This window comes from Parambassis ranga, chromosome 7, assembly GCF_900634625.1.
Source record: "Parambassis ranga chromosome 7, fParRan2.1, whole genome shotgun sequence".
NCBI classification, from domain to species: domain Eukaryota; kingdom Metazoa; phylum Chordata; class Actinopteri; family Ambassidae; genus Parambassis; species Parambassis ranga.
Window position 1 is genome coordinate 7,991,532 of NC_041028.1, and position 14,614 is coordinate 8,006,145.

The window sequence follows — 14,614 nt, forward strand, 5'->3', positions numbered from 1 at the left end:
CCCTGCTCCCAGCTGTAAGGTCAGAAGGATCACAGGTTGTTGTATGAACAAAAAGACATGATGTTATTACTGTATGTAATTTGTGTGTGAGCATTGTTTTCATCCGCCCAACCAAAGTACAGTGTAACACAATCTGAAGACCCCTGTAATGGAGGACAGATGACCACGTATGACAGTCACCGAGGTGTAAAAACTTGTTTTGTCTTTCTAGTGACGACAGTACAGCCTGATGGTGACCGTAGCACACGGTGCTAGGTCGGTGGGGAATTTTGCCTTATGCAAAGGAGGTTTTTGCCTCACCTGTCTGTCTCACACAACACCTGATTGTGACCTCTACCTATGTTGATGCAGGACTCCATGACGAGACTACCGAAAGTGGAAACAGATGGTAGTTTTCTGACAAATGTCTTAGATGCACTCTAAGTAATGTAAATATGTGTATATATTGTATATATTGTATATGTGTAACTAAGTTACAACAGGAGGGAAATGTTAGAAGAAAACTATGTTAGATTCAGTGGAAATGTACTGACCACCCCCATGTATGCTTCCCCATATATGCTTTATTACCCTATTTGGTATTTTCGCTTTTTCTGCTATGCTTATCTCTCAGGAAACATGCTTACAGATGTCTACACCCATATGAAATTCACACTGTGTATAAATAAAGGAGGCAACCCTGGAAAAGGCAGAACTGTCTGCACTCCGGTGAGGCACTTCTCCTTGGCCAAGTTGCGTTTACCTGTCTCTGTCTCCGAGTCTGTTTGCAGCCCGAACTAGGGGGAACGATTTTTCCCCCAACATTTATGATCTTTGCACATTTCACTCTTTATCACTCATATGCCAGCCAAGGCCACAGAAGGGAGTGAGGCACATGCACTCCCATGATGTAAGGGCTCCTCATTAAAAATATCAATACCCATGTAACTTTTTAATAACGCCTGCCCATGTAACCATGATTTATTATTTGTGCTTAATAAATACTGCTCACAGGGAAAGAGACGTTGGAGATTGTCAGTGGCACAGGTGGTGCACGTCTCCCCTTGCAAGTAAAAAAGTGTGTCTGAGAATCTTTGTCTTGCAGAAGTGAGTAGGTTTGTGTTTTAGACCTCACAATTATACACAAAAAAATTGTGGCAAAAAAGTGACAATCAATATTAATGGGTAGATTTAAAGTCCTATAGTGCAAACTAAATCTTAAATTTAAATCAATTTACCTTAGAAATGCATGTGGTAAACATGTAGTAAATATTAATTGAATTTGCTGAGATTCTTGTCAAAATTAACTGATTTTTGCCACGAGATTGATTTGTACCAACTAGATATACTTGAGTTGTATTAACTCATGATTTCACATGCTATTACTAAATCTAACACATTTTGAGCATTGTTTTAATTAATGTCAACTCAATTTTTTTGTTTCCATTTAATTGAACAGTTCAGCATATTTTAATCAATTTTTACACAATTAAAATCTACTCAATTGTATTACGTGTCACTGTTGCCATAATTTTTTTAAGTAACTATGGCTCACACACTTTACAGTGCACACTACTTTGAAAAAATGGTTGAGGTGATCTGTATTCTGTTGAGTTGCAGTCTGCAATCTCTAGATGCCACCCATACTGGACCTTTAGATCTTAAGATCACTTAAGACAGCTCGAGCGTATTACATTTGTTTGTTTTCCTTAAACAAAGCAAGTGTGGCCAGTTGTTGTTTGAACAAATCAAATCTTACATTTTGCTTTGCAAATGTATGGAAGGGCCAGATTAAAAAAGCAAGGACTGGAAGGTAAGTCCATGGGTGCAGGTTACAGGTGTAGAAGTGATACATTCCCTCTCCATCATGAACATAATTGGCAGTCACAGTTTAAAGAGAAGTGGTGGATGAGGCTGTCATCAGAAGCACCTAAATAGGTGGAATGTGAGTGGAGTTGAGTCACTGTGCCACCAAGAACCTGTCAGTCAGTACTGGCAACAGAACCATCCATTGATTGCTGTTGAAAATGCTGTAAATGATAGATGATGGGAAGTTGTTTGTTTCATCCAAATGGAAATCATTTACAGTACGTAGAGAAGAATGAAGCAAGGAGTCTGGACTTGTAGTTTTCTTGAGTTTTCTTGAAGACGTTTCACTGCTCATCCAAGCAGCTTCATCAGTTCTAACTCTTTGGTGGGGAAACATGGTTTATGTGGTTGCAGACCTCAGTGGGTGGGTCTGGGTAAAACTTAAAAACAATAGCACTAAATGTTTCTATAATTACCTGTGATGATCAGGCTGCCTGGGCCAGGTGTGTCTAACGACTGGCTAATGACCATGAAACTGCCGGAGGGGGACTGGTTGACAGCCCTTTGTTCTTGCTGTGAGTATGTGCAAACTTCCTGGGAATGGATGGAATCACTGCATTGTATGTGGTAGAAAGATGATGTCTGAGACCACCACCTCTGTTAAGGGAATGTTTTTCCAGCTTAACATAGATGGCATCCTTGACTCCTCTGGTTGGTGAAAAAAAGTATATTTGTATATTATGAAATATAATATAATAATATATATATATTATAAGTAATTGCGATTTCCTGCGGATTTGAACAGGTTGATAAACATCTATTTTACCTACAGAAGTAAAGACTTAACTCAATCACTAATTTACAGAGACAAGAGACAAATCTCCCTCATGTCCACCTGATTGAGTTTTCATTCTCATTTTCACTCACCTCAGCAATAGAACTTTCTCCACTGGCCCTACATGATGGCCTTGTCTCTGAATAAATATAAAACTACTCAATTCACAACAAACCTTGTGGACATGCTTATTGTATAATATGTGTGTGTGTGGGGGGGGGGGGGCAGAAAAGGCAAACATGTCATGACAAATAATACCATCTACTGTATCTGAAGGTAAAGAGTAGCTTCCTCCCAACTTTTCTAAGTTGATTTAACATCAATTTAACAGTAAGGCTTTCAGTTGGACATTGTCGAATGGCAACGGCACTGATATTACCTCCTCCAGCTGGTCCAAATGGGTCATTTTAAAATGTTGGGGGTGGACACGTCCCACTCTGATATAATGGTAGCTATATGCCTATGGCTGATACAATGTTTGATGTAATTTTTCCATATTGCAGTAGTTGTGTGAATTAAAAAAGGACTTCACATCAAGCTACTTTTACCAGAGCATGAGAATAACACTTCCTGTATTAGTACATGACATTACCAGAGAGTATGCAAAGTTTTTTCTACCATGAGGACAGTGCCCGATTTTGATAGGTGTGGCAAACACATAAAAGCCTGGCACAGTTCAAATCATAGTTGTCTCTGGCTGGTGCCCTGATCAGCTGTGATTAACAAAGTGACATTTTGCAGGATTACTTTAAGATAGCCGTTTACCAGATCAGATTTGAAAGTCTCAAATAAAGGAAAATGGTGCGCCCTGCAGATATTAAATATTGGACCGAAGAGGAAGTATGTCAATTCCTAAAAGATGAAGGTCTTGGAAAATGGGAGCAGACATTCAAAGGTTGTTTTGTTTTAATTCTGTAGATTAATTCTCTGGCTACAATTAGCAAGTGTTTTATTGGACTGCTATTAACTGTTTTCTTATTTACTCAGGAAAAAAGATCACTGGTGATCAGCTGCTGGATCTTAAAAAACTGAAGGAGACTGTCACAGTGTAAGTGTTGTCATTTCAATTGAATGATGTAGTGTCTGTGCAACCACCTAATTAATACTTTGTTATTCTCTTTTTATTTATTTAGTGATGATGATTATGACAAACTCTGCGTGGCCATCAAGAAGCACATGGAAACCTATTGCAGCAAGGTTAGAATTCCAACTGCACATCATTAATCACAATCTATTTTCATAGCTTGAGAAGTAAACAGGACAAATAAGAGATAAACAACAGTCAAGTGTCAAAAAGTGAGTCTACAGAATCCCAGACAAACAGACATATTTGTTTATGATTTTTCTGCCCAGGTAATCAATGATCCCATCCATGGTCATATGGAGTTACACCCACTTCTTGTCAAAATCATTGACACACCCCAGTTCCAGAGACTGCGAAACATCAAGCAGCTTGGAGGAGCTTATTTTGTTTACCCTGGAGCATCACACAACCGCTTCGAACACTCCATTGGGTACGTCTGCAGACAGACATGTCTGTGTGCTCATAGATTATCCAAATTAATGGATCAGTCTGTTGTACTAAAGATGCAAGTGAAATACCTTGTATTATCAGTGTATGTGTGTGTTTGTGTGTATTTGGTGATACAGGGTGGGTTACTTAGCTGGAGAGCTTGCAAAAGCTCTGAAGTCAAAGCAGCCAGAACTCGACATCACTGACCCAGACATCCTCTGTGTGCAGATTGCTGGTCTTTGCCATGATCTGGGTAAGTGAATACACATCTTCCAATGCACTATGACATTCTTTATTCTGGTATGCACAGGGTGTGTTTTAATGTGAAAATGAAAGTAAGTAATATGGTAACTAAGCATCAAAGCCTGAAAACATGGACCTGAGAGATAACATACTTAACTTACTCTATGAAAGGTAAACAATCCCAGTCAATGGTACATATAACAAATGAATGGCAATAATATCCAGCCAAATGTAGTAAAAATCTCTAAATGTAATGTCAGAAAACTGACAGTATTTCTCTGTGTGTAGGACATGGGGCCTTTTCTCATCTGTATGATCAGATGTTTATTCCCAGAGCTTTTCCCAATGATGACCCACAGTGGAAGGTAAGTAAAAAAAAATGAAGGTAGTCCAGCTTTTAGGGAAATGAGGTAATCGATAAACGAAGCCTCTGCATAGTGCTAGCCATGAATGATTTAAACAGTCAGCACAGAATACACTAATACAGCCACCTCCCAGTCCTCCCTGATTAGTCCCGTCTCAGCATTCTGTCATGTTAAAGTAAAACTGGTCTTTTTTACTTGTGTCTCTGGCAGCACGAGAAGGCCTCAGTGCAAATGTTGGATCACATGGTGGAAACAAATAATCTGCAAAGCTCTATGGAGCTGTATGGATTGAACCTGCAAACAGACCTGAAGTTCATCAAAGAGATGATTGACCCTCCTAAGAAGACTGATCTAAAGCAGCGCAAGGATGAAGGTCCTCAGAAGACTGATCAAGAGGTACTGCTATTGAATATTGTGAATATTGTGGCATGAAGTGTCAGAATACGTGTTAAGCCATTACTCTGTTGTTATTTCCACAGCGGCGTTCTTTCCTCTATGAAATTGTGTCAAACCCGATAACTGGGATTGATGTGGACAAGTTTGACTACTTTGCCAGGTGAGGCTTGATTTACAGTAGAATGTTGTCCATTTATATTTACAGTGAGGAATTACAGGGGGTTACTTCCCTTAAATAATTATTACAGCATTCACTTTCTATAGGCTGTATATTCAAGGGTGTTTTGTTACTCTGCTGAAAAGGATTTAGAACTGGAGTTACTCTGCCACTCACAAATGTTCTCGTTGCATCTGGTTTCAGGGACTGTCATCACCTCGGCATCAAGAACAACTTTGACCACATGCGATTCATCAAGTTTGCCAGAGTGTGTGAGGTGGACGGAGAGAAGCACATCTGCTCTAGAGACAAGGTGTTAACTCCTGCTTTTTATCCACTTAGAAAGAACAAACTAAGTATGTATCTGAGTAGCGTTGACTAAATTCCATGCAATGCTCTCAACAGGAAGTGGTCAATCTGTACGACATGTTCGCCACGAGACATGCTCTCCACAGGCGAGCCTACCAGCATAAAGTAACCAAGAATATAGAGCTCATGTGAGTGCCAGTCCTGCCTGCTCTGCAGCATGTAGCAGGGTCTCAGCAAAATGTTCACCAAAGTTGTATGTTGTGTCTGTTTATCCAGGATCACAGATGCCTTCTTAAAAGCAGACAAACACATCCAGATTGAAGGTTCAGGAGGAAAGATGTTCAGTCTCTCTCAGGCCAAAGATGACATGGAGGCATACGCCAAGCTGACAGGTCAGAGGATGCAAAGTTTTAAAGTCTTTAAAAACATGCATGTAACTATGCATGTATGTCATTCTATGTCTTATATTTTACATGTCAATAATACACCCAGAGCATTAGGAGTTGTGCAAAATACATGTAAATATGTGGAACAGGAGTGTTTCTTATTGGGTTTTTTTTTTAATACATTCCACCTCTTAAAGTTTAATTTGAACTTCAAACCTGCTTTTAGCTTACTGTTAGTTATGTTTTGTGAGTCTTTGGTTTGTTTAAAATGTATTTTTCCACTATATTCCTGTTTTTTTGTAGACCAAGTGATGGAACAAATACTCCACAGTTCCTCACCAGAAATGGAGGATGCACGCGCTCTTCTTCAGCGGATCCTAACTCGAGACCTCTACTTTTTTGTGGGTGAAGCCAAGGTGTGTTTATGTGTCGTTATTACATTGTACTTGTGATGACTGACAATCCACATTGACCTTCCACAAGCAAACAATAAAAACATGTTTTTATTCTACTCCCACCCTTCTCTGTTCAAGAAAAAAGATCCCTCAAAATTTACAAAGGTAAGAATAAGTTAAGTATTAAAACCAAATAATAACAATAATGATACATGGTCTCCATTTGTCACTCAGGACGAAATTAAAGGTTTAAAACAGAAACTGGCTGAACACACTGATGCAGAGAAAGACAACTTTGAAGTTGTTGTGAGTCTTCATTCAGAGTACCTTTAGCACATTTTCTGGGATTTGTTAATTATCATTTGATTGTTTTCTTTTAGCAATCCAAGTTTGACTATGGAAATGGTCAGGAGGACCCCATTGAGAATGCTTTCTTTTACACCAAGGGGGACCATTCAAGAGGATTTAAGATTAACAGAAACAAAACAGAACACCAGCAACAACAACAAAAAAATGTTTGTTATGAACATAAGACAGAAATAATACAACATTGGTACTACCATAAATCACAGATATATGTGGCTCTCAATTGTTTCAGGTTTCCATGTACCTCCCATCTGTCTTCTCTGAGAACTTCATAAGGGTCTACTGGAAGAACAAAGAAGACGAGAGACGGCCCCATGTCATACCAGTCAGGGAAAGCTTTCATGACTGGTGCGAGGACAAAGGCTTCATAGCTACGGTAATAAAATAAAGCATCAATTTCTTCAAACAACAATATACATTCTATCATTTGTAAATCATTTTTTAGCCTTTATATTGCACCATATGTGGCACTAAAAAAAACCTTATGCATGTATTTTCTCAAGTTGTTGTATGTTAAGTCCTTATGCCTGCTATGCTTTAGTTTGTAACAAACAAAAGGATGGAAACATGAGGAGGAAAAGAAGTTTAACTGTTGTCTATATTTAAATATAGGTCGGAGAAAGAGCACAACCAGAACAAGCCAGTGGAGGTGCTAGTGGAAATAATGCAGGTCCAAACTGAACGGAAAACACAACTACACAATGGATGACTTGTTGAATGCTCAGGTAGACTCTGGTTTCATAGGGCTCTCTTCACTAGTATGTAATTCATTGAGATTTACTTCTGTGTAATGGTTTTATTTGAGGATTTATTTAGTAATTAGACTCTTTTTTGACACATTATTTGCATGTGTGTTTATATGATTGTCTCAACAGAGGTCAAACAGATCTGCACACTAAACTGACTAATGAGTCTGACATAAAACAACATTTAGTTTGTGATTTGGGTGTTTTTTGTGGTTTTATGGGATTGTTTTTCTTGCTAATCTGTTTTTAATGGATTTTTGATCAAGGTTTTAAAACTATTATTTTAGCATTTATAGGTTGAATGACTTTGGCATCATCATGAAATAAGATATAATTATTCAAGTAATCATTGACTCCTATTATGATAATATTATATTCACTGTTATCCATGTGTCTCAGTTCATATCTTTGTGCTTGTGGGTGTTGTATCTGTCTGTAGTAAGCCTACTAAAGATTGAATCTTTAAAGTATACTCCTATTTAGATGTGAACTGATGGTGTTGGGTTTATTTGAAATAAAGTTCAAAGTTACTTTATGATGTGAAAAGACTTACCATGCTGCACTCTGCCCCACTCTCTGTTGTTACCTCCTCTACCATTACACACAAGGGATGAATGTCTGTTATTTTCATTTCAGACATGATAAAATCCGGATGATCTGGATTGTTTAAAACTTTTTTTATAAAACAAGTAATTAGAATTGCACCACCTTTGACACATCTTTATAAGAATCTATGTGTTTTTTAGGCCCCTGTAAACTTTGTAAATTACTACATACTACACACTCTAAGACTATGGATAAATAATCCAACCTCTTTTTTTTCTGTTCAAATACACTCACTATTAAGCGATCCCTTCTAACAGGTCAGACCAGTTACCCCTTAAACTGATCCAAAGTTTGGCGCATCAAAGGATATCATAAATATCATGGGGGCGTATTGTGGTGTCCTGTGGTAACTAGGGGCATCATAGGGTATCAGAAAGTGGCATTAACTTTCCACCAAATACTGATTTCTAAATTATTTCTGGACATTAATATGCATTCTAAAGTGTTTAAAAATAAATAAAGATTAGTTTAATTTGTAAAAGAGAAGTTGTTCGGAGGGTGCAACCCCCATCAAAATACATGGGATCTGCCCTGACAGGAGTAAAAGGAGAATCACACAGGTGTCTTAATTAGGGCTTAATTAGGCAGGCTGGGCTGTTACCATGGTGACAGGCTGACACACAGAGGCATACAAAGCAGCCGTATTTGTAGTCTTTATCCGACTTTATGCATTATATGTGTCATATTGATCATCCTTCAGCTGTATACTACTTTTAAACATTAAAATCACACAGCCTGTGCTTCTTATACGCTTATGGTATTATTCCAGCCTCAGACTTTTCATATGGTACACTCAACAAAAATATAAACGCAACACTTTTGTTTTTGCTCTCATGTTTCATGAGATGGACTTGAAGATCTAAACTTCATTCCAGATACACAATATTACCATTCCTCTCAAACATTGTTCACAAATCTGTCTAAATGTGTGATAGTGAGCACTTCTGCTTTGCTGAGATAATCCATCCCACCTCACAGGTGTGCCACATCAAGATGCTGATCTGACATCATGATTAGTGCACAGGTGTACCTCAAACTGCCCACAATAAAAGGCCACCCTGAAATGTGCAGTTTGTTTCTGCTTTATTGGCGGTCTGGGGACTCAGAACCAGTCAGTATCTGGTGTGACCACCATTTGCCTCATGCAGTGCAACACATCTTCTTCGCATAGAGTTTATCAGATTGTCTATTGTGGCCTGTGGAATGTTGGTCCACTCCTCTTCAATGGCTGTGCGAAGTTGCTGGATATTAGTGGGAACTGGTGCACGCTGTCGTATACGCCGGTCAAGCACATCCCAAACATGTTCAATGGGTGACATGTCCGGTGAGTATGCTGGCCATGCAAGAACTGGGACATTTTCAGCTTCCAAGATCCTTGCAACATGGGGCCGTGCATTATCTTGCTGAAACATGAGGTGATGTTCATGGATGTATGGCACAACAATGGGCCTCAGGATCTCATCACGGTATCTCTGTGCATTCAAAATGCCATCAATAAAATGCACCTGTGTTCTTCGTCCATAACAGATGCCTGCCCATACCATGACCCCACCACCACCATGGGCCACTCGATCCACAACATTGACATCAGCAAAGCGCTCACCCACACGACGCCACACACGCTGTCTGCCATCTGCCCTGAACAATGTAAACCGAGATTCATCCGTGAAGAGAACACCTCTCCAACGTGCTAGACGCCATCGAATGTGAGCATTTGCCCACTCAAGTCTGTTACGGCGACGATCTGGAGTCAGGTTAAGACCCCGATGAGGAAGACGAGCATGCAGTTGAGCTTCCCTGAGACGGTTTCTGACAGTTTGTGCAGAAATTGTTTGGTTATGCAAACCAATTGTTTCAGCAGCTGTCTGAGTGGCTGGTCTCAGACGATCTCGGAGGTGAACCTGCTGGATGTGGAGGTCCTGGGCTGGTGTGGTTACTCGTGGTCTGCGGTTGTGAGGCCGGTTGGATGTACTGCCATGTTCTCTGAAACGCCTTTGGAGATGGCTTATGGTGGAGAAATGAACATTCAATGCACGAGCAACAGATCTGGTTGACATTCCTGCTGTCAGCATGCCAATTGCACGCTCCCTCAATGCTTGTGGCATCTGTGGCATTTTGCTGTGAGACAAAACTGCACATTTCAGGGTGGCCTTTTATTGTGGGCAGTTTGAGGTACACCTGTGCACTAATCATGATGTCAGATCAGCATCTTGATGTGGCACACCTGTGAGGTGGGATGGATTATCTCAGCAAAGCAGAAGTGCTCACTATCACACATTTAGACAGATTTGTGAACAATGTTTGAGAGGAATGGTAATATTGTGTATCTGGAATGAAGTTTAGATCTTCAAGTCCATCTCATGAAACATGGGAGCAAAAACAAAAGTGTTGCGTTTATATTTTTGTTGAGTGTAGATTCACAGGCTATTCTTTAAGGTCATGACTTCATACTGTTCTTGTCTGCAGCTGTTTATTTTTCATATCTTCATAATATTCAAAGATTTTCTAATTTCTAATTAAATTCAGATTGCAGATTCTCCAGCAATTCAGAGCAATGCTTCAGCTGCAGCAATTAAACTTGCATTTTCTTCAAGAAATGCCCTTTCTAGTTATGCATTACTATAAGCCTTAGTGTAAACATGCAACATTAAGACTACGCCTTCCATCTGTTTATTAAGAATGAGAAAAATGTAGAGGACAAAATGAAGAAAAACCTGATCTGAGATCACTCAAGACTGCTGGAGCATATTACATTTGTTTGTTTTCCTTAAACAAAGTAGGTGTGGCCAGTTTTTGTTTGCTTTGCAAATGTAATATGCATATGATGGAAGGGCCAGAAAAAGCAAGGACTGGAAGGTAAGTCCATGGGTGCAGGTTACAGGTGTAGAAGCAATACATTCCCTCTACTATCAAAAGCATGCAATGACTGTGAAACTACACAAACTGGCTAGGAACAAGGCTAAAACTTCCCATGCGTGCATTGATTGTCTCATACTAATCCATATTGTCAGCCGCACATCACAACCAATACACATCATTTTGCTACGTAAGCCTACCTGATCACATGTGTTCGAGGGAAGGAGTTATTCACACATATGTTATCCTGGAGAAAAAAAGGCAACATAATCAGACTAATGAAAAGTAAGTGTTTTTTTGATATGTTCAAAGTTCAGATTAATGTTGCCCCAATATTCCACACTGTAAAAAGGGGGATTAGGATTGAGTAGTATTTAATAAATAACTATTAGTAACCAGTAGTACATAATAAAAAAAGAGTGTATGCAAGTTAAATTCATTTGTATGCTTTATTAATTTATTCTACTCAAGTTTTGATCGAGTAAAATTAGCTCTGAATAAGCAGAGGTTAATTAGATTTGAGAAGAAAATTGATGGATTTTACTCATTGGGAGCTATTTGGTTTCAATCACTTTAACTTCCACCCTGTTTCTGCCCACTGCATTTTGCGCGGCCGTCCTCACTCTGCAAAAGCTGCAGTCATCCAGCTTTCGTAAGGTAAGACCACTTTTGTACTTTACTTTTGTAGAACAAAACGTTTCTTAGCCAGTTCATGCAGCAGGTGGTTGTTTTGCTGTACAACGTACCTACTTTATTCACCGCGCTGTAAGTTTGAATGTAGCTGTATAGTAATGCATCAGTCAAACGCATGGGTACGCCCTGTAGCTAGCATGGTGTGGCACGAGAGTGTTATTTTGCGACCAAGTAGCCTATTTAAAATAGCGTTAGCATTTTAGCGTAGCTATCACTACACAGTGTAACTACATTACGTGTGTGTGTAGCTACAATGTTTGAGAGGGACTGGAGCAGGAGTGAAATCCACATTAAGGAGCGTGATGCATTTGCGGCAGCAAACAGCTTGTGTTATGCATAAGATGCTCCACTTTAGTATGTGTCATGTGCTTGTTCGCGTTTGTTGTGTACGTAGAAGATGTGAGTGCTTTAATAACTCGGACACGTTTATGCCAATGTCAACAAACTGAACCCGTTTGTCTACGCAGGTTAACAGCATGCATGTCCCCACTGGTTCGCTCCTCGGCTCGGTCAGCCAACTCGCTCTAACTTCACCTCAGTTTGTGTTGCAGTGCTTATGGCTCGAATATACAATCGCAACATTAATCCTGCAGGTTTTATTTTAACGCGTTTGTTAAATTAAATAAATGAAAACTGGATTGATTAATTTATAGACTGTCAACCTTTTCCCAAGTGATATTCAGATTAATTTTGAGATTATACAGTTTAACAGGATTCATGTTTAATAGTGCTTGAAAGTGTAAGGCCATATGGGCTTCAGTAATGGTGATACTAAATAGACAGATCAAAATATTTTCCTTTAAAAAAATGTAAGAACTATAGGTCTACTTGTATTATTTTGGTTTTAATGTGTTATTAGGGCCCGAGCACCGAATGGTGCAAGAGCCCTATTGAAACCCTTAGGATTATTATTCAGGACACCATAGGGAATAGACGCATTCCAAAACTCTTACAAAAGTCTGACGGTGTGGCCGGGGCGTGGCCTCAAAGTTTGAACCATTTCAGAGGAAACAGGAAGTCGCTATAACTTCTTCGTTTTCTGTCCGATCTGTACCAAATGTCACATGTATGATCAGAGTCTGACCCTAAACACATCTATACAACAATATTGAGGCTTTGACAGAGCGCCACCTACTGGCTACACAAAATGTTGTGTTTTCATAGGTTTTTCTGCCTGACCCCCTGGCCTGTTTTGAGTAGGGTCATGAAAATTGGCACACATGTGTATCCCCTCAAGACGCACAAAAAAGTCTCTTGGACCCCCCCTCCAAACCCAACAGGAAGTCCGCGATTTTGAAATTTCTGTTAATTTTTGGCGATTTGTGACCCTGCTACAAAACTTTTCACGCCTCGCATACTTAATCCAATTGAGCTGAAACTCACTGTGTCAACTCAGGACACCATAGGGAATAGACGCATTCCAAAACTCTTTCAAAAGTATTACCGTGTGGCGGGGGCATGGCCTCAAAGTTGACCATTCGCCATTACAAAGAAACACTGTATTTTCTGCCATACCACCAACATACTTTATGCAATGTGGACAAAATCTTACAGTACTGCTATGGACCCGAGCCTGAACAGATATATATGCTAATATGATCATAGTGCCACCTACTGGCAGCAGGAAATTTGTGTTTTAAACATGTTTTTGTTCTGCATCTCTGAAAATGAGAGGACAGGAGAGCATAGGACAGGAGAATATAGGAGACGAGAGCATAGGAGAGGGGACAGCGATGGCCCCGCGGATCGCAAGGTGCGCGAGGGCCCGCAATGCTGCTTGCAGCTTTAATTAAATATCCATCCATCCATCCATCTTCCACCACTTATCCGGGGCCGGTTGGCGGGGGCAGCAGTCTAAGCAGGGACACCCAGACTTCCCTCTCACCAGACACTTCCTCCAGCTCCTCTGGGGGAATCCTGAGGCGTTCCCAGGCCAGCCGAGAGACATAGTCTCTCCACCGCGTCCTGGGTCTTCCCCGGGACCTCCTCCCAGTGGGACATGCCCGGAACACCTCCCCAGGGAGGCGTCCAGGAGGCATCCGAACCAGATGCCCGAGCCACCTCAGCTGGCTCCTCTCGATGTGGAGGAGCAGCGGCTCTACTCCGAGCTCCTCTCGGGTGACTGAGCTTCTCACCCTATCTCTAAGGGAGCGCCCAGCCACCCTTCGAAGGAAACTCATTTCGGCCGCCTGTATTCGCGATCTCATTCTTTCGGTCACTACCCAAAGCTCATGACCATAGGTGAGGGTAGGAACGTAGATTGACCGGTAAATCGAGAGCTTCGCCTTCCGGCTCAGCTCCTTCTTCACCACAACAGACCGGTACAGCAACCGCATTACTGCGGAAGCTGCACCGATCCGTCTGTCAATCTCCCACTCCATTTTTCCCTCACTCGTGAACGAGACCCCGAGATACACAAACTCCTCCACTTGGGGCAGGAGCTCTCCTCCCACCCAGAGAGGACAAACTACCTTTTTCCGGTCGAGAACCATGGCCTCAGACTTGGAGGTGCTGATTCTCATCCCAGCCGCTTCACACTCGGCTGCAAACCGTCCCAGTGCACACTGGAGGTCCTGGCTCGATGAAGCCAACAGGACAACATCATCCGCAAAAAGCAGAGATGAAATCCTATGGTTCCCGAACCAGATCCCCTCCGGTCCCTCGCTGCGCCTAGAAATTCTGTCCATAAAAATTATGAACAGAACCGGTGACAAAGGGCAGCCCTGCCGGAGTCCAACATGCACTGGGAACAGGTCTGACTTACTGCCGGCAATGCGAACCAAACTCCTGCTCCGGTCATACAGGGACCTAACAGCCCTCAGCAGAGGGCCACGGACCCCATACTCCCAGAGCACCTCCCACAAGATGTCGTGAGGGACACGGTCGAACGCCTTCTCCAAGTCCACAAAACACATGTGGACTGGTTGGGCGAACTCCCATGAACCCTCCAGCACCCTGCG

General features: G+C 41.1%; 1 protein-coding gene across 1 annotated transcript; it reads left to right on the top strand.

Moving 5' to 3' along the window:
- The first annotated feature begins 3,343 nt into the window (after positions 1-3,343).
- On the top strand, positions 3,344-8,141 carry LOC114438227 (deoxynucleoside triphosphate triphosphohydrolase SAMHD1-like). The gene is made up of 17 exons (XM_028409436.1): positions 3,344-3,518; positions 3,611-3,671; positions 3,757-3,820; positions 3,977-4,137; positions 4,274-4,389; positions 4,668-4,744; positions 4,955-5,140; positions 5,224-5,300; positions 5,502-5,610; positions 5,703-5,794; positions 5,883-5,998; positions 6,296-6,408; positions 6,526-6,552; positions 6,622-6,693; positions 6,768-6,881; positions 6,986-7,129; positions 8,136-8,141. The coding sequence occupies exons 1-17, from the start codon at positions 3,422-3,424 to the stop codon at positions 8,139-8,141; spliced, it is 1,632 nt and encodes a 543-aa protein (XP_028265237.1). The 5' UTR covers positions 3,344-3,421.
- The last annotated feature ends 6,473 nt before the right edge of the window (positions 8,142-14,614 follow it).